The sequence below is a fragment of the Engystomops pustulosus genome, chromosome 4, assembly GCF_040894005.1.
Source record: "Engystomops pustulosus chromosome 4, aEngPut4.maternal, whole genome shotgun sequence".
Taxonomy (NCBI): Eukaryota; Metazoa; Chordata; class Amphibia; order Anura; family Leptodactylidae; genus Engystomops; species Engystomops pustulosus.
This window is the reverse complement of record NC_092414.1, coordinates 175586181-175612108: the sequence shown is the minus strand read 5'-3', so window position 1 is coordinate 175612108 and position 25928 is coordinate 175586181. Positions and strand designations below refer to the sequence as shown.

The following is a 25928-nucleotide window of genomic DNA, read 5'->3' as shown; positions in this document are numbered from 1 at the left end:
GATTTCCTAGAGATGGAGGCGGGAGATGAGGAGCTGCCACACTGCTGCAGCCCCAGTCTCCCTCCCTCCACAGCCCAGACCGATACCCATCATCAGCATCGGCCGATCTTATCGTATTAGTCACATTTTATTAAACCCTTCAGGACTTCTTTCTCCACATTGTGTGTTTTTTAATAGAATCTAGTTCATGTGTCAATATCCTATCCACTACATTTTATTAAACCTTTTCTGGGATGTGGGGTGAATAAACAGCACCATTTCAAAAATACTGTATGATTCCAGCCATACTTATATTATCTATTTTTTTGTTTTGTAATACATTAAATCCATTAAATTAAAGAATCTGAGCCAGTTAGGGGTACTTTTTTTTTTTTTTTGCCAAAATGAGCTGTAATTTGTATTGGTACCATTATGGGGGTACCAATACCTTTACCTCACGGCTAGACCACAGTGTTGAGGACAAGACTCTATGCAATAAGTCCCTTCTTCCTCACAGAACAGCAAACCCAACCTGTATCCATGATTAAAGAAGGAGAAGCAGGGACTCTTTGTATCATTTCACATGGTGAATCACGGACTGTGAACTGACTGAATTTCATGTCCAGTGGGACTCCGCACATCATAGTGATATATGATACAGGGAGTCCCATCTTCTGCAGGGAACAGCAGTGCCACAACTTTAATCATGATTGCTGTGTAGACAACGCTGTTTTGTGTGGAAAAAGGGACTCCTTGTATCATATATCTATCGGAATCCAGTCCCCTGCACTGTGATTGGTCCGTTGTTCGCAGTTGTCGGCCGACATAATTACTAGATGGTCACCACCATGTTAAAGGGATTGTTCAGGATTTGATTAACATGACGGTTTTCTTGCTGACCATAGTTTGAAATGGAGCTTAGGCCTCATGCACATGACCATATGGTCTTTTCTGTTCTATATGTATACGGCTGTATCCTGGCCATAAATATGGGACGTATTGCAACATTAAAATACAGTGAGCTGGCAAATAATAGATGGATTAGTATTGGCTGGATGACAGAATGCACCTCCCACTGGTTCTGGGTATTGCACATATATACTGCAGCATACGGTGCACCAACATATACAGCACGTATTTAGCCTGTATTTTATACCTTCTAATTGACTTCTATGGGCGTAGAAGCACAGATTACAAGCACCTTGCACAAGCAAATTATACTTGTAATCCAAGGTTCCACTGTACCCTGAAAAAGTGCACTAGGAGCTGCTTACTAAAGTAAGTAGCTCCTAGTGCACTTTTAGTGCATTAGGTAAGTAACTCCTAGTGCGTAAGTAGCTCCTAGTAAGTAAGTAGGTCCTAGTACGGAAGTAGCTCCTAGTAAGTAAGTAGGTCCTAGTGCGGTGACTGACGCGCATAACGCAAGTCAGTCACTGTTGCCATATGGAGCGAGCAGGGCCGTCCGGGGAAGAGGCAGCACCTCGGACCGCCCCCTCATGAATACGCCGGACCGCTTTGAGAGCGGTCCGGCGTTTGCCCTGTACAGTACAGCGGTGTTAGTTAGCGTTATCAGAGGTTTCCGATAATGCTAACGGTGTAACACTGCTGCGTTTGTTTTAGCACTTTTTCAAAGTGACATGTCCTCTTCAAATAGGGTTTAAAAAATACCCAACAATTTAGACTTTTATTTTTAACTTAAAACTTTACGCTCCTTCATCAAAGGCTGTTGATAAAATAAAATGTTATGTTTATACCACTGGTTAGTACAGTTGTTTTGTTACCTAAACTATCCAGTTTACTTTAAGTCTTGCTGATATTATAGAATTAAAAAAAACACTTCAAAACTCTAATACTGGCAGTTCCCGGGGTTACGTACAAGATTCTATAGGTTCTGTAGGTTTGTTCTTAAGTTGAACTTGTATGTAAGTGAGTACTGAATATTTTATGATTGTAACCCCAGAGAAATGTTTTTTGGTCTCTGTGAAAATTGGATTTTAAAAATGTTGGATTGTCATTAGAACCAGGATTAACAATAAATCTTAAATGCAGACACCTGTGATAACTGTTACAGCGGTTTATAGTAGCCTAGGGCTAAAGAACAGTAAATTATCAAAATCCATAGGTCTGTTTGTAACTAGGGGTCGTCTGTGTTGAGGAGGTCGCACTGGTTTCGGACGCCATCTTGACTACTGTCCGCCATCTTAGATACAGCGGCCATGTTCCCTGACCATTGTCAAGTTAATGTCATGATTCAAACTTTATGTAACCTGTTTGCTCGCCTGTCAGCGAATACCCTTTGACATTTAATGAGAAGCCAGTCTGTCCTCGAAGCTGCATAATAATATGATTCTGGAGCCACTTATCTTCTTCTTAGTATAAACAATATCTGTGTACAAGGTCTCTGAGAACTGAGCACAATTAATTCACTTTTTTCCCAGAATGTGCTGCTGACCAATAGCTTTGCAGTATACTATTCACACCCCTTTGATGACTCTTCTGTCTGATATATATTATGCATTTTGATTATTAAACGGGAGAAGATCTTGACTAAGAGATTGACGTGTATGTCTTGGTCTCTATGTTCAATCATGAAAGGGTTAATTAGGACTCACCTTACAAAAGTCAAGAGGGCTGTTGGGGCCCTGCATAAAAATCCCTAACATCTGTAAGTCGCGTGTTCGTAAAAGTAGGGGACTGCCTGTGTAAGTAATATAGAGACAATGTAACAAGGTTTTTTTATTATATCACCACAATTACCGAGCAGGAAAAGTAATGTTAAATTTGAAGTTGCAAAGTTTTTGATTTTTGTAGATTATAGAGCAGTGATGGCGAACCTTTTAGAGACCGAGTGCCCAAACTACAACCAAAATCCACTTATTTACCATGAAGTGCCAACATGGCATTTTTAGCAGTAACTTATTGCTACCTGTTCTTCCACATCTTTCAATCGTATCGGGCCCCCTGAAGCTGCCAATACAGTTGAAAGAAGGAGGTCAAATTCAGACTTTCATTGTAGCTTCTCACCAGGGTCTCTATACAGGAAGAATAGTGGGTCCAGCAGGAGGACCTCCTAAGATAATGCAGATCAGTCCACATCTACTAATTTTAACTCCAATATTATGGAGAGCAGCTTCTCTTAAGTTGCCTTGGACTGCAGGAAGATTTGGTGGATTTGGTCCTGTTTGGTGAACTCTGTCCTGGGGCGACGACCTGAGTGCCCACAGAAATGGCTCTGAGTGCCACCTCTGGCACCCGTGCCATAGGTTCGCCACCACTGTTATAGAGCATATTACATGAGAAAAAAGGAAATTTTTTGGTGGAAGGTCAATTTTTTATTAAACTTTAATAATATTATTATTACAGTTTATACTGCTCTTCATATAGCAGAAGCTGTGTGTGGAACTACCCCATAGGGTTTGTTATAAATAGGTTCCCTGCTGCAGACATTCCCTTAAAGAAGTTTTGGGGGAATTACAGGAACTAAAGCAGTGTTCTGGTCATTTTAAGTGATCCCCATTGACTACTTGGTCCTTAGAACAGGCCCTTCTTGTTCTGTATACCCGTAACCCACATACACTTCCCTCTTTTTATTTCTTCCTCTAAAACCATTTCTTGGCTTCTTTATTACTATTTTTATCATACTTGGAAGGAACCACAATCTGGCACCTTTTTTTTTTTTTAATTTAAAGCAGAACTCCAACCCCCGCCGCTGACTAAGGCGAATTTTGCACAGGGTCTGTGTGAAAATTACCAATTCTTCTTTTTCTGTTGCTAATATGGAAAATCAACTCAAACATAGGGTATCTACAGTATATCTTTAATTATCAACAACTTATATTAAGATAAGAACTTTAATCACCTACACAGCCATGTAAACTACAGATCCAGGAAAGTAAACATTGCAAAGGAGAAGATATCAACTAGGGTTACACACACTGGGGCAGATTTGTCAAGCTGTCTAAAAGTCAGAATATTCTGAGTTGCCCATGGCAACTAATCACAGCTCCCCTTTAGAGTATTCATGAGCAGTGGTAAAATGAAAGCTGAGCTGTAATTGGTTGCTATGGGCAACTAAGGATATTCTGACTTTTAGACAGCTTGATAAATCTGCCCCACTGTCTTCATCACAGCTAATAAAACGGAACTTGCACATGGCCAGGACCATGATACCGGATACAGCACTGGGACAGGAATCGGGTGGGCGTGCCAGGCTGTCCCGATGTTGTCAGAGCAGAGGTTCCGTTCCCCTGTAAACAAACAAGGTCCGGCTCCGATGGACCGCGGCACGTGACACTGATAGCTGTGGAGGAGGTGACAACAGTTTTATTAAAAGGCCTCCCCAGCATGGCTTATAAGGAGTTGGTCAACACGTTATCCGCTATCATGAACAGGAAATACATTTCTAAGGAAAATCAACGAAAGACAGGCAGTTCTTCTCATAGGACGAAAAATATTTTGTTGTAAATGTTATTATATATTAGTGCACGGATTGCTCTAAGGAACTGGCATTGGAAAGTTAATATTGAAAAACAAACTGTAAAATCTGGGCATATTGTTCAAAAAATGGAAATAGTTACATTGAGATAAAAGTCCAATATAAATATAGAGATAAAGGGGGTCATTTCCTAAGGGCCCGATTCGCGTTTTCCCAACGTGTTACCCGAATATTTCCGATTTGCTCCGATTTTCTGCAATCAAAATGCAATTTAATTGACAGGCAGTATGTTATAGAGCAGGAGGAGCTGAGCAGATTGTACATAGTGTCCTATCTGCAAATAGCAAGTTATAGAGCTAGGAGCAGATTGTACATAGTGTCCTATCTTCAGTCAGCATGTAATAGAGCAGGAGGAGCTGAGAACATGATGCCCTATATGCAGATAGCATGTTATAGAGCAGGGGGATATGGACAGATTGTCCATAGTGTCCTATTTGCATGTAGCATGTTATAGAGCAGGGGGAGCTGAGAAGATTGTACATAGTGTCCTATCTGCAGGCAGCATGTTATAGAGCAGGGGGAGCTGAGCAGATTGTCCATAGTGTCCTATCTGCAGGCAGAATGTAATAGAGCAGGTAGAGCTGAGCAGATTGTCCATAGCGTCCTATCTGCAGGCAGCATATTATACAGCAGGGGGAGCTAAGCAGATTATACATTTTACTAAAATTTTTGTGCAACAGCCCTTTTCCTCTGTTTTCCTCTGTTCCGAGGAGGCCACTCATGGGTGAAGCCAGTCCCGTGTCAGAATAATTGAAGTACTTCAATTTGAGTGGTTTTTTTACCCAATAGAGTAGTAAAATAAGCACAAATGTTCTTGTTTTGCTAAGTTCGAGTTTTCTTTGTGACCAGTGAAGCAGTTGTCTTCACTACACCAATCTCACCGGTCAAACCCGTCTCACATTTTGAAAGGTGATGATATACAGTATACTAACATGTCAGCAAAACATATTCCAAAATAAAATTACATTTCGCACCTGTTACCACAACATTGAACTTTATTTTTCCAGTGACACTCTAATAAAAAGACGAAACTCATGGAAACATTATATAGTATTTATTATTTTCCACTATGAAAATACAAAAACTTAGTTGATTAACTGTATTCTATTCCATAAATATATAATCTTTATATTTTACTGGTTCATAGAAAAAAAAAGCAGAATACAGTCTATCTTATCACAATATAAAATATTCTGTACCCAGAATTTACATATTAACAGCAACATTTGGGGATATTTAACCACATTGCTGGTGGATCATATACATGTCTGCTGGCTATATGGTGCACTCTTAGGCTGAGTTCATTCTGTCTGGTTGTAAGAAAAAAGGGAAGATTTGGGCTTATTTTCTTACTTGCATATTATATAACTCCTGAATAGATTCAGCATTGTTAACAGTGGAAAGAGGTGAAACTTAGAGCTCCTGGGCTCCTATGAAAGACAAGTACCCCTAACTATTATTTATCATTTATAGCACTTAGGAAATCACCTTATGCTCCTGGCTCAGAAGCAAATGCATACCTCAAGGTATAGGAGATAAATAAGCCACCCCTAAACTTTCCCAACAAAATGGAGCTCATGCTCATCGCGATGCTTCCACCTGCACTACAATTAATATTTCTGTGTGTAATCTGGAAGGTATGAACATTGTGGGTGTAGAATATCAATAAAAACTGACATATGCAAAAATATGTGGCCATGTGTACAACATTTACCATTTTTCTCCACTGTGGGGAAGGGGCAAGTTGCAGAAGATGTACCCCGGAGTACCTGAAGAGTAGTAAACCTCAAAATCAAATTACAGTCAAAATCAGTTAGGTTAACCCTAATTTCTTAATATATTAGGAAGTCCCTATAAGCATAAGGTGGTAAAATCTAATATGTAACAATGTAATATGACTTTTATTTAAGTTATAATATGACCCTTCAGCTCCATTAGTACTATTTTTCCTACAGGGGTTTTAATCAGCCAAATATGTTGTACGTTGATATGAAATTTAAATGTACTATACATTAGGGGTAAACTCAGTGGGGTAGCTAGAAGCTGATGGGCCCCAGTGCAAAGACTGTGCCAGGCCCCCGACTATAATGTATAGTTTATAGTTATAGTCTTCTCATATGGGAAAGTGACACCATAAGGGCTCCCTAAACCTTTTGGGCCCAGGTGTGACTGCAACCTCTGCACCACCTCAATTTACACCCCTGGGTAAACTTAAATATCCTTAGCTTTGTTTAAAACCATTGATATTTAAGTCCAAGTTATAGACATTGTAAATGGGCTTATGAATATACATGTGAATACAGATCTAAAGAAGGGAATAAGGAATCATACATATCTGCCACCGCTGGGTCCTATGGTTTACTCTAAAAATTGAGTGATGGACATCTTCTGGACCAAAGTCATGGATGTCAAAAGAGAGGTGGTCACTCTCCAGTGAAGTAAGTATGGAAACCTAAAAAATCTAAATAACACATAGACCACAATTGTGTTCTTTAATAAATGATGTTTTGACAAAATATTAAAAAATAGAGTTATGTGAGATCCAGGTTTGCCAAAGTTGTGTCCATAATGAGGCACTCACAAGGATTCAAATCTTTCCATAGCCAGGGGTCATATTGGTAAAAAAAAGCCATTTCTTGAAAGTTTTGAGTTCTTTATAATTTTGTGTCCATCTGGAGGAGAATGATGCACCAACTACGTATCATTCTTACTCTGTTCTCTTCACAGCATCTTCTGTGATAACTTGATTGTCACAGTCTTAACTTCTGTGTACTCTGCCAGGGCATATTCACCGCTACAAGGAGAAGACTTATTAGTACATACTATACTCTAGTACTATTATTGCCTACATGAGATAACATGTAGGCCAAAGTCAACATGTGACCATCACTATAGTGTTTGTGATATATTGCCAGTAAATGCAATGTTATACATGTAATACATGTTATCACATAATGCACATACAGTGGTAGTACAAAAGCTGATATTCCACTACGTTTTTGATAATGTGGGGGCTCTGACAGCAGGGACCCTCCACAATTGAAAATATAGGGGACTGAAATATCCCTATAGGAATGGAGTTGAAGTGGACTCCATTCTCTTATAGGAGACTACCAGGACAGCCATACTGGAGGATGTCCTGAAAGTTCCAACAAAGTGAATGGGGCTCAGGTTCAGTACCTCCATTGCACTACATATATGAACTTTGGGGGATTTTTATTGATTTTTATTGATCTTATTGATCACAACCCTACTAGCACACACTTATCTTACGTATTAAAAGGTATAAGATTACTATAGCAAAATATTAGCACTGATCTTGTTCATATATTACTTATATATTAATTGTATATTAGTATATTAACTATATGTAGTAATTGTACAGTCTATAAATTACATAATACATGCCCTTCATATAAAAACAGCATTCCCACCATTGCTTGAATAATTTCACTTACAGTTCTCTGCCATTTCCTGACATCTTGAAGCCCCCAAATGGAGTCTGTGCATGGAGAGCATTGTAACAATTAACCCTGAAAGATAAATTAAAGAGTTGCTTTTGTTAGACTTATATATGGAATTATATGATCACCGAACCTAATGTAACTATTTTCATGGCTAAAGTGGTTCAAAATCTAATTTTCTATGTTAACTTATAAAACCCTAGGAATAGAAACATCTTCTTCTAGAACATCTATATACACGGATTGGAGGAATTATATCAATAGTGAAGACTATTGGGTAAAGGTTCTAGGTATTGGTTCCTATTTCTGCACCTATGGATTATCCTAATGTATAAGAAATTAAATGGATGGAATAAAGTAACCTTATTTCTGGACTTATAAGAGAATTTGCAGGGACCTGTGGTCATTCATGGCTTCCTTATTATTTAGTTACCTAAGATTATTGTTGCTTTGGAAACCTCACACACCTACATCATCATTAGTTATATTTGAAGAGTTATGAGAAAAGTTGCAAAATTCAGCCCATTCGCTTCACATTAAACTTTTTAAAATTCTGATACAGTTTACACCAAAAACTGGAATAAACTGTATTAATACATGTATTAAGAGGCATATAGTCAATTATAATCAAGTTTACAAAAGGGGAACTATGTAAACTGTAAGAAATAAACTGAAATGATATTTTATGCTCACAGCACATTATCCACAGATACACACCATACTGTTCCAGACTGCACGGCAGAGGCGACGCTGAGCGCTTTGTCCAGGTTTTCTGTGAACACGGCAGCTGTCAGTCCATATTCTGTGCTGTTCGCTCTCTTTATCACTTCATCTATGCTCTTGAATTTCAGAATGGACTGAACAGGCCCAAAAATCTAAAGTGAGTAAAGATATATTATAAGATGCATTTAGTGCAGGGTAACTTTTACTTATACAATTGGCGTTTATGATATGTTATGATATTTTATTAGGCTAAACTTATAGGTTGTGGTGGTCCTTACACATATAAATGTGGTCTGAAGGGGCATCTTCAGATCGACATGTATCCAAGTATCTTCTATCTACAGGATCGATGCTAAATATTTTACGAAAGGGGCCAGCAATTGGGACCTCCAACAATTATTAGTCATATGCCCTTTTCGCCATTCAAGATCCATAGGGCTCATGGAAAAGTAGGGCAGTGCACTTTGGTATTCCTAGAGCATCTCTACTATTCAGTCATACAGGGTCTCTAAACCCCAATTTTAGTAACATAATTATGTCCCAACTATAGGGTCTTCCGAAATCAGGCATGTATCACCTATCCTGTAGTAAAATGACAAATGTCATTTATGAAGAAAGCATGTTTTTCTGTTTATATCTGCCTTGATCTAAACTTGGAATCAAAGGACTCAATACGACAGTGCCCGGATAGCACAACCATCACAGGTGAATTAGTATTCACACCGCCCTGCTCACAAATCCTATCCCATGATAATCTGCACTGGGGAGCACCCTTCTCCAGTTTTCTTTTTTCTATTATGGAGAAAGTCTTTAAAGTCTTAGTACACACGGTATGGAATGGTTTGCAGACATTCCACATCGATTCCAAGAAACCAATTAGGAAGAAACCAGTCGAAAATGTCCTGTTTCAGATGCGACTTTAAGCCATGATTTTACTACATTATAAAGATTCAGTTCTGCACTTCTGAATCAGCAGCTATACGGAACAGTCCTTGCCTTCTCTATTCTTGGCTTTGAAAAGATTGGCACTTTATATGCAGACACAGAGTGGTCTCAATCTCCACTATTGGAATAATGTGTACATGCATGATCAACTGTCTGATGACAAACTACAGCCATCTTCACTATGTTAAAATACACATTAGGTTATATTACCTCTTCTTTTGCTATCCTCATGTCATCGGTTACTTCTGAGAATACGGTGGGCTTAATAAAAAATCCTCGTTCCCCCACGGCACAGCCACCACACTCTAATTTTGCACCTTGATCCTTTCCACTCTGAATATATTCCAACACCTTGTTGAACTGCTCTTCATCAATCTAGGGATCAGAAGGACAAATGTGGTCAGAATAAACATTTCTTATACCAACTCACAACACAAACTACTGCTCGTCATCTATACCTGAGGACCCTGTTCAGTCTTAGGGTCAAAAGGATCCCCAAGAAGCCGTCTCTTTGCATAGTCCACACTCCGTCTGACAAATTCTGGATACACGGATTCCTCTACAAAGACTCGAGAGGCAGCTGTGCAGCACTGGCCTTGGTTGAAGAAGACGCCTTGGTGAGCACACTCTACAGCCTGTTCCACTGTAAAGAAAAAAAATTGACAATAAATGAAAGTTAATACAGTTAATACATGAAAAAGAGTAAAATAAAATTGACTCATATTACAATAGAACTTACAATCAGCATCAGCAAACACAATGCAGGGATTTTTGCCCCCAAGCTCCAGGGTAACGCGTTTCAGATTGCTGGCAGAGGCGGCCTCTTTGATAAGTTTTCCAACCTGGATACAAAAGACCATAAATACGGTTGCATTTTATTGTATATTACATTATTCTTTTCTGTTGGGAACCCTAGATAGCAACACAGCTTTATGCAAAGGTATCCATAATGTATAATACACAACCAGAAATTTGATGAGGACATGTCTTACCAATCTAATTGTATTCCACATTAGAACATTATTTTCAACTAAAGGAAATCTAAGACAGCAAGGCACTACTCAATCCACAAAAACTGATAATGTAGCTGTGCTAACACCTACAGTAAATAGAGACAAAGGAATATTCATGCTGGTTTATTGTATAATAGAGTTTTATTGTGTAAACTGGATGCAGAACAGAGAAGATATCTCATATACTGTTGTAAAAGAGCTGATGGTGTAATATGTCTCAATTCATTGCAACATCATATGTGTCTTGAGCAAGTTCAAAACATTAGTACATGTATTGTAGTCTTCATAATGCACAAGGATCATACACTCATTGGCATTGTAGAGGAATAGTATGCACAGTGATGTCATCATACACTAAGTGATGTCACAGTAGAAGATGCACAGTGATGTCATCATACACTAAGTGATGTTGTAGTACAAGAATACTGTGCACAGTGATGTCATCATACACTAAATGATGTCACAGTAGAAGATGCAGAGGGATGTCATCATACACTAAAGGATGTTATAGTGCAAGAATACTGTGCAAAGTGATGTCATCATACACTCAATGATGTCACAGTAGAAGATGTACAGTGATGTCATCATACACTCTGTGGGGGAGACTTATCACTGCTTCTATTGCAGTTTTCTAGAATAGAAGCAGTAAAAATAATCATACATCCTTGCGAAGTGCTATAATTTGTAATAAAAATTGCAAATATGCCACCTCCAAGTCATGTGGGCATGATGGCCAATAGAGGAGCCTGTAAACTTTTGAAAAACTAGCGAACTTTAGTTCGTTCGTTTCCACACAAAACTGTGCGCGGTCTGACTAACCGGCGCAAAAAGGGGGCGTGGACACTATCATAGTAATGAAATACCGCACACAGTGATGTCATAATTCAATCAGCAATGTCACAGAAGAGGAATACTGTGCACAGTGGGGCAGTCCCAGATTTCAGGCTCTGTTCCGTTGTCCTGCCCAGCGGTGGTATGGTCCAGGACATTAACTCTATCAGCGTCATTTGGATGGATTTCTATTGTGATATAGAGAGTGAACAGCTCTTTGTATCACCTCCAGGTTTCTGCCGTGTCTGTACATAGCAGAGCTTGGCAGGCGCAGTGATATCATCACTGCTCGCCTGCCGGCCACTGCTGTAGTACAGATGCGGTGGAGGAAGAGGCAGGACGGCAGCGGGGGAACGAGGAAAGGTGAGTACAAATTATTTATTTTTATTCAATAAAAGAGGGGCCATAAGAGGGGGAGCAGAGAGAGATGCATAATAAGGAATGGGAGCAGAAAGGGGGAGCACAATAAAAAAGGGAGCAGAAAAGGGGACACAATAAGAGGGGGAGCCCAATAAAAAGGGGAGCATAGTGGGGGCACAATAAGGGGGATAGCAAAATAAAAAGGGGAGTAGAGAGGGGGCATAATAAGAAAGGGGAACAGAAAGGGGGCCCACAATGAGAGGAGGAGCACAATAAGAAGGGGAGCAGAGAGGCAGGTATAATAAGCTAGGGAAAGCAGACAAGGGACATAATAAGGAAAGGGAACAGAGAAATGTGAACACTTAAAAACACTGATAAAGAGGAGAATCTCCCCCTAGGATTGTATTTATAAGTAAAACAGAATGGGAGATATCCATTTTTAAAGTTACAGCCAGGAATTGAGATATATATTAAATATTGACCTCTTCTACATAGCGATGCATTATGTTTAGTTTTAAGCTTACAGTTCCCATTACTCACTTCGGTGGATCCCGTGAATGCAACCTTGTCAATGTCAGGGTGGTGAGATATGGCAGAGCCAGCTGTGGGACCATAACCTGGCACTATATTGACAACACCAGGTGGGAACCCTGCCTGCACAATGAAACATAAGAAAACATTAAATACTATTTACATCTTTTCTCTTAATAAATAACAGTTCACATAAAATGTATTACTAACAAATATTATAATAACATTAGAGCCACATTTACTTATTCCGTTTAAGCTTTATCACAGATTTTTCACAGAGTTGTAGGATTATACAACTGGTTAGATTGTCTAGTTTATATATAGATATATTGGCTTACTTTGAGCAATAAATCTGTTGGGTGAGGCATAAAAAGAGTCTAAAACACATGATAAATGTCATGCATATCGTGTAGGACAGGTTTTTACACAAAGTAGTCAGTGTTAAACTTGAAACCTTTCCCAAGTTTTTCAGGGGGCCTATAAGGTGTGAAGAGAACTGTAATCAATACATTATAATTGGTAGCAGGGTCAGTTCCAGGTTTCAGTAGGCCCCTGGGTGACAGAGCCTCAGTGGGCCCCTTTGCAGTAAACTCACATGGCGGCATTGAAAATTCAGAAGCAAAAACAGTTGCGTGTTCCCTAAAATACAGGTGGTCCCCTACTTAAGGACACCTGACTTACAGATGACACCTAGTTAAAGACGGACCCCTCTGCCTACTGTGACCTCTGGTGAAGCTCTCTGGATGCTTTACTATAGTCCTAGATGTCAATGATCAGCTGTAAGTTGTCTGTAATGAAGTTTTATTGATAATCCTTGGTCCCATTACAGAAAAAAATTTTGAAACTCCGGAAAAACTACAATTATAAAATGTACAAGTTTCGACTTACATACAAATTCAACTTAAAAACAAACCTATGGATCCTATCTTGTATGTAACCCGTGGACTGTCTGTACTCCCTAGTTTATCATCCCAAACAGCCCCCTAGAAAGCTCTTTTCACCCCCTATGGATTAATTAGACACAGCCCCCCTCGCCTTATGGATTCCTTATTTACAGCCTATTGTGGGCCCCCCAGCAGCCTTGGTCCTGGCACTTGCCCGGGTATGCCCAGTGCTGGCCAAAGCCCTGCTTGGGAGCCTGTTAAGAATGTAACATTGGGCCTAAGAAGCTTCAGGTTACGCCTAAAGTAAGTATTTTTGTTATCCCCTATCTTATCGGTGAGAGTTCAATTGCTGGGAACCCTACCAATCACAAGAACAGGGGTCCCATTCTCCATAATTGATTAAAGCAACAGGTCAAGTCAAGCACAGCACTCAGCTATCTCTGGCAATCCTTTCACTGTCTATGGGAGCACTGGAGATAGCCAATAGCGGTGCTCTGCAATTTCTGATTACTATTTTATGGAGTAGTGGTATTAATCCTTAACCTACACCTTCATAAAATTAGTGTGAAAGTGACCCCCATTCTCATATAGTCCAAGAATTTGTCTATTGACCCCCATCGATCAGATTGTTATCTCCTATCTTCAACCCTTTTACCCTGCTCCAATGTTTCAAAATTCTTAAATAGATGATAAATAGTATCTAGCATTAAAGCAAACCTGTCACTAGGAATTTGATTTTTAGTCTATGATAGGTTCTAATAGCCTATGCTATGCTGATTTTAAAAATGCCTTCATGTCAGTATCCTGAATCATTTCAGTACTTTATATAACTTTATTTCACATTACCTCTACCCTGCCAGCAGCATGTGGTGGTGGGGTTTATCTGCAACCTGTGTGTCTGTGTCAGTGTCATCTCCTCCACACTCCCCATGTGTATTGAGTGCCTTAGTTATTCTTCCATGTTCATACTATATACATATATAATTTTTAAGACCTTACATTGAGATATATAACTAGAGGCCAACTACCTCTTTTATTAACGCCCCCATGTAGAGCGATGTGAGGGGAGTCTGCTCGGCTGGCTTTACCACCAAAGTGTTTCCACAGCAAAGAGCTGGAGCCATCTTCCAGATCAGCATCAGCAGAGGAAAGTTCCACTATAAGGGACATAAACATGTATACATTGGTTTCATATAACACTATCATACCAGGAACTATTTGCACATGCACTGGTCGGATACTCACAGGTGTGATGGCTCCACAAACTCCAATTGGCTCATGTACGGTAAAGCAGAGATAGCTATCATCTAAAAGAACATAATGATATATTATGATACAAAGAAATCCACAGACAACTTCAAAGGTGATAAATGTCTTGGCGAGAGATGAAAGCTCCCACTATGTCTGTTCACGCTTTTCACATTGCTTGTAGTTCAGTTTCTTACAGGTAGAGGGAGTGTTACTACCATGAATGGAGCGACAGAAGTCGGACCTTTGTTCTGAATATACTAGTATGTAACATCAACAGTTTTTCTTCTGTGAAAATAATCACTTGGCAAGACATTAAAACAAAAAGCTAGTGTGGTAAAGTTTTTGTAGCTAAAGGTATTCATCACCTCCTCTTTTGATAGCCCATAAATTTCAGATTGGTAGGGGTCTGATGCTTGGCACATCCATATATGAGCTGCAGTTTAAACACATTCGGGGTCATTTACAAAGGGAATTTCCCTGTATTGCCCCGGAGTTTTGGCACATGCGATCGGATTGTGGCGCATCGCCAGCGGCGTGCACGCAACGGAAATCGGGGGGCGTGGCCGTATGAAAACCCGACGGATTAGGAAAAAACGCAGCATTTTTTTAAAAAAAGTGTCGCTTGACACGCGCTTACCTGCACCCAGCCTGGCTTGGTGAACTTGAGTGCATTCCGACGGAATTCAGCGCAGCAGCGACACCTAGTGGACATCGGGGGAACTACCTTAGTGAATCGCCGGAAGACCCGAATCCTCCACACAGAACGCGCCGCTGGATCGCGAATGGACCGCATAAAAAACATCCCATCGCTGCACCTCTCTACGCCCCCTCCACGCCCACATGTCATGGAGGTGGAGCGTCTGCGAAATACCATTAATACTCAAGTATAAGCCGAGTTTTTCAGCTTAAAAAAATGTGCTGAAAAACTCATTCTCGGCTTATACTCTAGTCAAGAAAACAAATAAAGTCAAAACTCACCTTTCCGACGCTCAACCAGCCCCTGGCAGGTCTTCTCTTCTAGGGTCCGGCAGCTGCAGGCCATGGGCAGGCTATGACGTCAGCCGCCGCTGTCATCATATTGTGTGTGCCGGACGAAGAAGAGAAGACCTGCGGGGGTTGTGGGAAAGGGGAGTTTTGACTTTATTCTTTTTAGCAAACTGGGCTGGTTTTATTGGGGGAATGCTGGCTGACTATAGGGGCAGGGGGCTTGCTGACTGTAGGGGCAGTGGGCCAGCTGACTATAGGGGCAGGAGGCTAGCTGACTGTAGGGGCAGGGGACAGGCATACTATTGGGGAATTGGGCTGTCTTTCTATAGGAGCAGGCCTAGCTATTTACTGGGGCAGGGGGCTGGCTATATACAGGGGCTAGCTATATACAGGGGCAGGGGGCTGGCTATATACTCAGGGCAAGGGGTCTGGTTATATACTTGGGAAGGGGGCTGGCTATATACTTGGGCAGGGGGCTGGCTATATACTGGTGCAGGGAGCTGGCTATATACTAGGAGGGAAGGGGACTGACTAGCTATATACTTGCTGTGACCAATGCATTCCCCACCCTAGGCTTATACTCGAGTCAATAGGTTTTACCAGTTCATTGTGGCAGAATTAGGGGCCTTGGCTTATATTTGGGTCGGCTTATACAGTACATAAAGTCATATACCAAAAACTAGCACTTACCCACCGGGATTGTCCTTCCTTGTATTTTGTCAGCCCATCCAGCAAAGTAGCGCAGGGTCCTGATGCAGCCCTCAAGGTCTATTAGAAATGCATGAAGGAATGGTTTTCCAGTGTCCATCGTCTCCAAAGTCTGTAAATTATAGGCATGGCTATTACAAGATTATAGGAATTTTGTGAAAATGAGAATATACAGTTATAGTGGTCATGTTTTTAAGATGTGTGCACCATTATTCTGGAAAACTTTCTATGAACATAAATTAAATGAGTAATAAATGTTCTTACAGCCAAAATAATTCTGTCTCTCTCCAAAAGGTCTGCCAGCTTGTGAAGCAGCTTCCCTCTGCCGCTGGCATCCAGTCTCTTCCAGGGTGATCCTTTATGGAACGCTGCTCTTGCTGCTTCCACTGCTTTGTCCACATCTGCCTGTCAAAGATACAAAAACATGTCAAAATGCTGCAACATTTAATCATATTGTACAAAACATGAAGGGTCATTGCACTGATCTTTCTCAGTCTGGGTAGATGTGTCGTACATGTCTTTTCTGGTGGCAGAAACCTTTCTTGTTCTTTCTGCGTTGCAAGATTTATTCTATGTCGGCACCACGAAAACCTAATTTTTCCGATACTCACAGCGTCTATTTTATAGCTTTACTTTCCCAACACTTTTTGGGGCGCAACTTTGAGCAACTAATAACCTCAACAAAAAGCAAGTCTACCTAATTTCCAAACCCCTTGATGAATGTGGGTTGCCATTTCTGACACATTTGTCCTTCGATGGTGCGCCAAACACCTAAAGGGGGTACTCCACAATATAACATTACAGTGCAAAACACCACTAAATCGGGCGCCAAAAATAATAAATGCCCCCATTGTATTAACTAATTAAGCAAACAAGACACATGGGAGAGCATTTATTAATCTTTTCCTGGGCGCAAGAATTGTGCGGTAATATAGACAGGGATGTGAGATTGTGGCACAAGGAATTGATAAATTGGAGTACAACTGAAACAGGGTCTAAAATGACTCCACATTCATGAAGTAGAAATAGAACTAGGTAGACTTGCTTTATGTGGGTCTAAGTACGACACAAATTGCACCAAAAAAGTCACAGAAACTACAAGAGCAGGAAAAGTGTCTGGATTCACAAAAAACTGCTGTGATTTATAGAATAATAAAAGTTCTACTATTTTCCAATTCGCATTCTGCAAATTCCTCACTGCTTTCAGGATGTTTGCTTGCAGTCATTTAAATGGGACTTTCCAATGGATGAAAACCTCCGCTGGTTTGAATTCAAGATGTTCCCATGATATACAAAATAAAAATGTATTTGCTTACATGTTATAGGCATAAAAACGGTAATGTGGCGCTGTATAAATAAATGCATAATAATGAAGTATCTAGTATCTTGCATCTAGTATCAAAAGCAGTTTAGTCTGCAATCCAGGACTATATCTGTTGTTAGATTAACTAACTTCCATGAAAATTTGCCATAAAATTTTGTATTTAATGAAAAAATTCTAACATTCTGCCATTCCTTAAAGGGAACCTGTCATCACATTTGCACATATACAGCCAGTGACAGGTTCCTGTAGAGCCCTATTAACTAACTGACCCCCTTCTTTTAGCTAAAAATTCTTTCCCTTACATCCACATAAATCACGTTTTATCCTGCTCTGCCGGCCCCACCCATTTAATCCTTCCCATGCCTTATGCCTTCTTATTGGTCACAGTTCATGTCATGTGACCAGAGTGACATCACCTCAGGTCATTTAGCCTCTTAATAATAGCAAACTGTACCCCATGCATGTATCTGACCACATGGAGTCACAGCAGCCTCCATGGACTTCTACTCCTTTCCATCCTCCATGGAGGCTGCTGTTACATAAATGATGTACAGTTTGCTATTCTTAGAAGGTTAAAGGACTTGCAAGGATGTCACTGGTCACATGTCATGAATGTAACACAAGGCACTGCGTTAAAAAAATGGAGCATAGAGCTTTATATGTCTGTAGTTGAATATTAGCAGACGGTCCCTAAGTACAAGGAGGCAAAGCAGGGATTTGAAGAGACACAGACCTGTCAGTCAGAATAATGGGACGTGGTTTGCTGCCAGCCTGAGAGAGAGAAGAGTCACAAACACCAGACATGAGTCACAAAAGCTATCAGAAAAATGTCTGTTATTAAGGTGCCCCACGGCAGCTAATTTTAGGTGATATAGGGAGGACTTGCAACCCTTTATCAGCAGTAATTGTTAGTCAGGGTGGTCAAAATCTGGTGACAGGTCCTCTTTTAGTTATGGTGCTGGTTAAGCCATTTGGATTGATGGTCTCCTCTTTACTGCTGGACAGGGTCACCAATAACCATCAGAGATTCTCGTTTTCCAGAATGGAGTATTCTCAGTGAATACTGTACAAATATAAAACTGTAAACTATTACATTTTTCCTACCCTCCCTAGTCTAGCTCTCTAGGTCATAAATACTTTCAGTCCCCGGGTTACAGGCAGTCTCCGGGTTACGTACAAGATAGGGTCCATAGGTTTGTTCTTAAGTTGAATTTGTATGTAAGTCGAAACTGTATATTATGAGTCCTTTTCAAATATATGAATAACTCCCCTCACTCGGGATTGGCTGTAGAGGAGCAGGGGACGTTACTAAGCCAAGTGATGGGTGTTTTCATATATTTGAAAAGGGCACATGGAGAAGCTGTTTCCCAAGGGTGGGGGGGAACTGCTCCTTTCCAGCCACTCCCAGTGGACGAGTGCCTAGTCACACAGCAGATGCTAATAAAAGGTACAATATAACATATCTTTTTTTTCTGTAAAACCAATTTTTAATAAAAAAACACTTTGGCAGAGTATGTACTATGCTCTGTGGGGACTGGGGGATTGCTAAAAATGGGTCTCCTGGTGACAGGTTCCCTTTAAGTTGGGTGTCCTTAAGTAGGGGACCGCCTGTATTAGCAATAAGGTTCTTTCTCAAATAAGGTTTACTTGATACATGTAAAAAACATTAGAGATAGTACGGAGGATGTTAACGGTTCCCTAATTCCTCAATGTGATGGAGACCCTGGGGAAGATGTCCCTTGTGTCCCTTCTATAATCAGCCAAGCCAAAAAGTCTAAATGATAGGCTACTGTATCTCTTGCTCTTAGAGGTACATCAGTTCAGTCCTTCAAGAGTGTTTTGGCATTGAGCAACCATGAACAAAGCTAAACTGTTCTACGTTAGCCGACGTCTGTATTCCACTATAAGCCTGATTCTCCATCCAAGTGCTGATTTGTATCATGGATAAAAGGAGAGAACTGAATACAGTTGACATGTGCAATTGAAAACTGAGAGCTGATCTGTCCCTGGAGAGCTTGGCCATTTTTCCAAGAGGTAAAAGTACCTCTGTGTTATTAAAAAACATAAAAGCACATTAAGCGAGGATGACAGAACACCGCCACATTGTGATCAGGCTTCACCACACTACATTTACCTTTGTGACTGCTTTACATTTCCTTTAGTTACCCTAATAATGTGATCTGCATGTGTTCACACTATATACACAGAAAATCATGAATGGGAATTAGTAAATGATCAGAACTATGGGCTGTATTCTTCTGAAACTTTCTTCTCACAAGCAATCTATGTTGAAGCACCTGCATAGAGTAATCCTATGACCTACTTTATCAGCTATAAAAGTTAATACTCCTTCTTCTAGATAGAGCAGCAGATGGGTTATTTATTTATACAGATCAACCCTTTCTGTCCTAGACTCAACAGTGTTTTGAAATCTACCACCAAAATCCCTCTTGATAAACCAGGGACACCTACTCATAGGTCCAGGCACATGGACTGTGGTTATCTTCTTATATTTGTTATCCATGGTCTCCTTCCTTCTAAAATCAACTTTTAAAATTATGCTAATGAAGGGCTATGAGGGGTTTTACCAGGGCTCCTATGTGCTGCAGGCTGCTACACTGTACAGGAGCACTTCCTTTAGAAGGGAGGGGCCATGAGTAACAAATATAAGAACATTATCATAGTCACATTGCCCGGAGTAAGTGTCTCTGGTTTATCATGATGGAATTTGATAGTAGTTTTCCTTTAAGGAGTCTTGTCACAGGACCTCAGGAAAATAAATCATTGGTAATAAACCTTTAGAAATGTATAAAAATGATCTTTATTTCTATATTGTTATCAAATTCTTGTTACAGATGATGGGAAAGATGTACAAATAAAATAAGACATTACAGAGTTAAATGTAGTAGTATGAAACAACAGGAGTGAGGGGTAGGGCATTTCTAGAAAACCGGTGCAGCTTGGGAGAAGTCCTGGAGATGTGAGTAGGAAGTTCAAATTAAGGAAGAGAGTAATCTAAGATCACTGGTGGATCGAAGAGCAGGGGTTGGGCAATAGACTGAGATGAGAGAGGAGAGTTAGGGAGGTGCAGTATCATGCAGAGCTTTGTGGATGAGGATGACTAATTCAAACATAGAAACCATGAGAACGGGGGAGGGTCGGGGGGTTCAATGGGGTCCTAGGTACCTCCATCATTACTGAGACCCCACCATTCAGCAAGTAAGGCCCTACCCTGTGGAGAGGATTCTGTGGTTGAACATGATGTCAGAGTCAGGGTCTCACCTTATCCGCCTCCTGCACATCACAGATCTTCTTGCCAGTAGCTGGATTATACACAGGGAATGTTCTTCCAGTCACTGATTGATGCCAGTCATTATTAAAGAATATCTGAATAAATGAATAGACATATATAGGCATTCGTGAATATGACTGTATATCATAAGATTATGTGTGATAATTACATAATATGTCATGTATATATACAGGAATCTATGAAGCAATAATGTATATACTGATAATTACTAACATTTCTATTACTTACATTAGTATATATTATAGTATGTATAAAACAAAAGCGTTTACATTATCATACATAGTGGTACCCTCTGTCTGCTTGCTTCCATGGCTGCTACTTACATAAGATCAAAGATGATCAAACTGATCCTCACCTGACAGGGGTGAGATAAATCTTTAAAAAAAATCTATCATACAAAACCAAGCATGGATAAACCAGGGACACTTACTCATAGATCCAGGCACTGGCACTGTGTTAATCTTCCTATATTTGATATTCATAGCATCCTTACTACTAAAAATAACTGAAAAATATGCTAATGAGCCCCGCAGAGCAGCAGATTCACAGCCTGTTACAATGAGCAGAACCTGTCTCACTCAACCATCTGTTCTCACCCTCCTCCCTCTGCCTGTGTAATTTAGTGCGCATCACTGAGGGGATGTAAAAACACCAGAGCATAATTCTAAAAGTTGATAACAAAATAAGAAGATTACCGATATCATGGCGCTTGGTGCTATGAGTAAGTCTCTCTGGTTTATCATGCTTGGTTTTGATGGGAGATTTCCTTTAAAGTTGATGTTTTGAAAACACATTGGGGAATGGTAAGGATCTCAGAGACTTTTAAGGGGTATTCCTGGATAATGGTATTGATGACCAATCCAGAATATACAGCAGGTCCTCATTATCACATTGGTGGGGGTCAGCTGACTCCTCCAGGCTCCGAGTACCAGAATAAGAACAACAGAATTACTAGAATGGAGCCAAAGGTTCAAGTGTATAGGTGTTCAGCTGCAGTTTCCAGTGATGACCACTAAACAGAGAATGGAGCTCAACCTCATGCTCTGATCATCAGAATCCCACGATCCTAAGAATTGGGCATGAATATCTTTATCCCGGAAAACCTTTTTGAAACGGTCCAAAATTTGATAACATCTGTCAGAAGGATAATGTAGGCTTCAAAACTATAAAAAATTGTTTTGGAGGGATAGGAATTCCGAGATCTAAATCCAATCAGGATGTTCTGGTAAAGAAGTCTGATGCATGTGACACAACACTGGTCTTCCTCTATGATACCTATAATCTTATATAAAATCTAACCTGTCAGTTTCCTCGAAGGGTACCATACAATCCTGACAATCCTGTATGAGGGCAGTATAAAGAGATATGTTAGCTTTAAACAATTACCTAAACTACAGTTTCCCAAAGTTATGACACTGAGGACCTCAAAATTTCCAACATAGTAATCATATCGCATCAAAATAATATAGGTTTTTATATGGAGCATCCTGCATACTGTGTATGAAGCAGCAGACATCACAGCATAACATAACCTGTGTTAGGCGTTTTTCAGATGAGTATGTTCAGTCCATGAGACATGGACCATGTGGTGACCACATTTCACATACAGAACACTGGTATGTGCACTAGTTATATATGATGCAAGGAGTCCCTGCATCCCTGCAGCAAACTGTAATAATCTTTTCCGAGCTGTGCTTCACCTATGATTTCATTTACTGCAACTCTATAAACTCTGCCCCCACATTCTGTATCACAATTAGTAGGACAACTTGCATGTCCCTGTCACATACACAGATTTCCCCATGCATCTTGGTACAGACTCTTTGTTACATTCACATATTTCTGTCTATACTATAGATTTCCTTTTAGCAAGTGCTAAATTATCAGATGCGAACTGATGGCAGAAAGGGTCCCATCAGTTTTTGCTCTTCGCCACATAGGTTGGCGTTTTACCTTTTTGTATCTGGCTTTAATCTACCTATAGGTGCCAGATGGTGATGCACCAGAATGTCATTATGTGTGTCCATCTCCAGCATAAAACCAGTGGCCAGAGACAAGTGATATCTATGAGCATAGCCTTCATAGTCTGATTACAAAGTGCAATGTTTACGCTGTTTGTGAACATAACCTAATACCTATTTTTACAATTATTATATACAATGAAACCTGCTCATAGTCTGAGCTGTAAATATGATGTAGTCATCATTAATGACTTGATGGAAATACAGAATGATTGTACAATTCAATACAGTGTAACAAGCAATATGTAAGAACCATATACTGTTACAGCTCAGTTTATATAGATCTGTCTCCCCAGACACCTGCCTGCAATGACAAGTCCTGTATATTGTGTGAATCTGCAAATATATACCATGTCTGAACTGATATTATATTCAACTATAAATATACTGTATATACTATAACTAGATCATAGTAAAACACAACTTATTCACCTATTCTTGTGAACAGTGAAAGCTCTTTTAGATGACCACTAAGAATTGCAATTAATATATTGAACAATAAACTAAGTTTTTTCCATTATTACTAGGTGCATCCATGTACATACAAGCTATAGGTGGCATATTTTGTGCTATGTAACCATTACACGTGGTACTAACATTCATTGAATCATTAGAAACATGTATCTGACATGCATGTCATACATATTCATACAAAACTGTTATTAATCTTACACAAAGCTCATGTTAGCCAGACGTAAAATACCAATATATACTCCTAGGAGACAGATGGGGAACCTTGTGCTGTTCTCAAATATTGTTTAGAAATATGTAAAAAAAATTCTGTCTTTGATCAGATAGATGTATAGCTCAGTTCATCTTCATTTATAATGGTGCCAAGTGTGGTAATGCAGCAGAGATGAGATTGTTATTTGCTACAATTTCTGATATCTGAAGAATTATTGAAATCCTATGCATTATCAAAACATCAATTTGCATGTGATAGTATATGGACTAATTCTGAATATCCATCTCCTGTTTAGACATCTGTCTTACATATCAATGGGCAGGTTGTGGCTACATTAGCAATTTAGTTTCATCTCTGAATCTGTTACTGATGTAACCATGCATAGGATATTTATATACTATCAGCGATCTATCTATGTTTAGATCTGTCTGTATTTCTATCTATCTATATTTATGTGAGAATATATATATATATATAAAATCATCAATCTATTCTGTCTATCCTCCACATATCTTTTTACTATCATTTACTATTTATACTTTGTTTATGTATCTATAATTGACTATCTATATATAAGTATATCATTATCTGTCTATTAATCATACATCTATCTGTCACTGCCTAGCATATTTATATATGATATAATTTTATCTATATATCCTCTATACCAACTATTATCTATTTTTCAAAAAGACACCTGTCACTTACTATATGATCTAAAATCAATGCCTTCTATATTTATATTTGATATATACATTACTGATATACATGACTATGTTCATATAATATATACAATATATTGCATTAATAACACAGATGATTATTACATGACATTCACACTAATGATCACTATAGTTATGATCAGCATGGATATTGGTGCCTGCAGGTGTTACCTGAGTGTGCAGGATCTCCAGGTTGGGGATGGGTCTGGGTAGCACAGGGATCTTCTTGTCTGACATTCCATTCTCTATGGTGCCATTTGTTGTCATGATAGGGCAGGGTATGTGTCCTTATCACTCTGGTGCTTGTGTTCCTGATTGCCCTAGTATGTGGACTGTAAGGGAGCTCCTCTGCCTTTAATAACACAAGTTCAGAGGCATCCTGACATAGGAGGAGGACAGAGCTCTGATTGGATGGAGGAGTTCCCCCTACACACCCCCACCACCCCCTCACAACCTCCTAAAATCATATTGATAGAGATCCCACACCACTGGCTCTGGGCTTCCTGGAGGAAACATGTGCTGCTGTGTCCTTGTATCTGTCCCATCAGTCAGATGAGTGCTAGCTTCTCTCCATACCAGCCCCATCTACAGCCCTGTAGTATATATGGCTCAATGGTCTGAGAAGATTTACCTACACTCACAGCTTTATGCATTTATGTATTTTCTATATTTTGTTATTTATAAACATGTAATAGAATAAAATGAAAATAGTAATATGTATTCCTACAAGTAGATCAACCCATATTGCCTTTTAGGGCATACATACATTGGTAGTGTAGTATATAGTGATATCCTGGACAGAAAGGTGCAGCTGTGCCTAGAACTTCAGCTCAGGACCAAATAAATGAGGTATGAGGCATAGCCACATCTGCAGACTAAGTAGCTAAGTAAAAACTGAGCTGTATAGTAAAGTCTAAGCTGTCTAAGGATAAACTATCTAAGTAATTACTACACATCAGCAAGTGATGCAACCCCTTTTATTTTGCTTACTCACAGGGATATATCCCCAAGAAGCCCTATGAGGATGTCACAAAAGTATCTGTAAAAAAATAATTACATTAATCATAATGGGTCAATGTGCTGCCTGCTTTCATCCCATCCAATACTAATACTATTCATGTGAAACACCCCTTATCATGTGTCTACAACACTTACACATAGACAGACTATTTTCTAGTACAGTTTCTATCCAAAAGTTTATTACATAACACCAAATGACACAAACATTTAAAGTCACCCTATCAATACATTGAAAGGGTGACAGATATTGGAGAAATGTTGAGGTCATAGTGGCGTGTCAGAGGTTTTTTATTGGTGTTGATCGGTGAGTTCCTAGAACCTTCATACACAACCCTTGGATCTCAGCTCCTATTTACATGAGTGGGAGCTGAGCTGTAGTTACCCAACATGGCCACTATACGGATAACAGAGTTGACAATCCAGCTCCCTGATCTTTGTTGCACGTAGAGGCAGTCAGAATCAGAAAATTGATAGGGAATGTTGGGACCCCACTGATCTACCCCCTGCTATAAAGACAACCCTGCCCTATAAGGCCATGTAGTTGTCATAGAGTCGACAACCACTTGGGATGAACCAAGAGCTGATCTTTATGAATGGTTTGCATTCCCCTAAAAGGAAATGTACCTCCAAAACCAAGCATGATAAACCAGCGACACTTACTCACAGATCCAG

General features: G+C 39.7%; 1 protein-coding gene across 1 annotated transcript; it reads right to left on the bottom strand.

Moving 5' to 3' along the window:
• Positions 1-5543: 5543 nt before the first annotated feature.
• ALDH1A3 (aldehyde dehydrogenase 1 family member A3) lies at positions 5544-24593 on the bottom strand. Its single transcript, XM_072148615.1, has 13 exons — positions 24408-24593; positions 20778-20882; positions 16436-16576; positions 16154-16283; positions 14471-14532; positions 14254-14382; positions 12351-12464; positions 10346-10448; positions 10065-10249; positions 9817-9981; positions 8656-8813; positions 7933-8007; positions 5544-7268 (listed from the first exon to the last, which is right to left on the bottom strand). Exons 1-13 carry the CDS (start codon positions 24501-24503, stop codon positions 7196-7198), a joined length of 1536 nt encoding a protein of 511 aa, XP_072004716.1. The 5' UTR covers positions 24504-24593; the 3' UTR covers positions 5544-7195.
• Positions 24594-25928: the final 1335 nt, after the last annotated feature.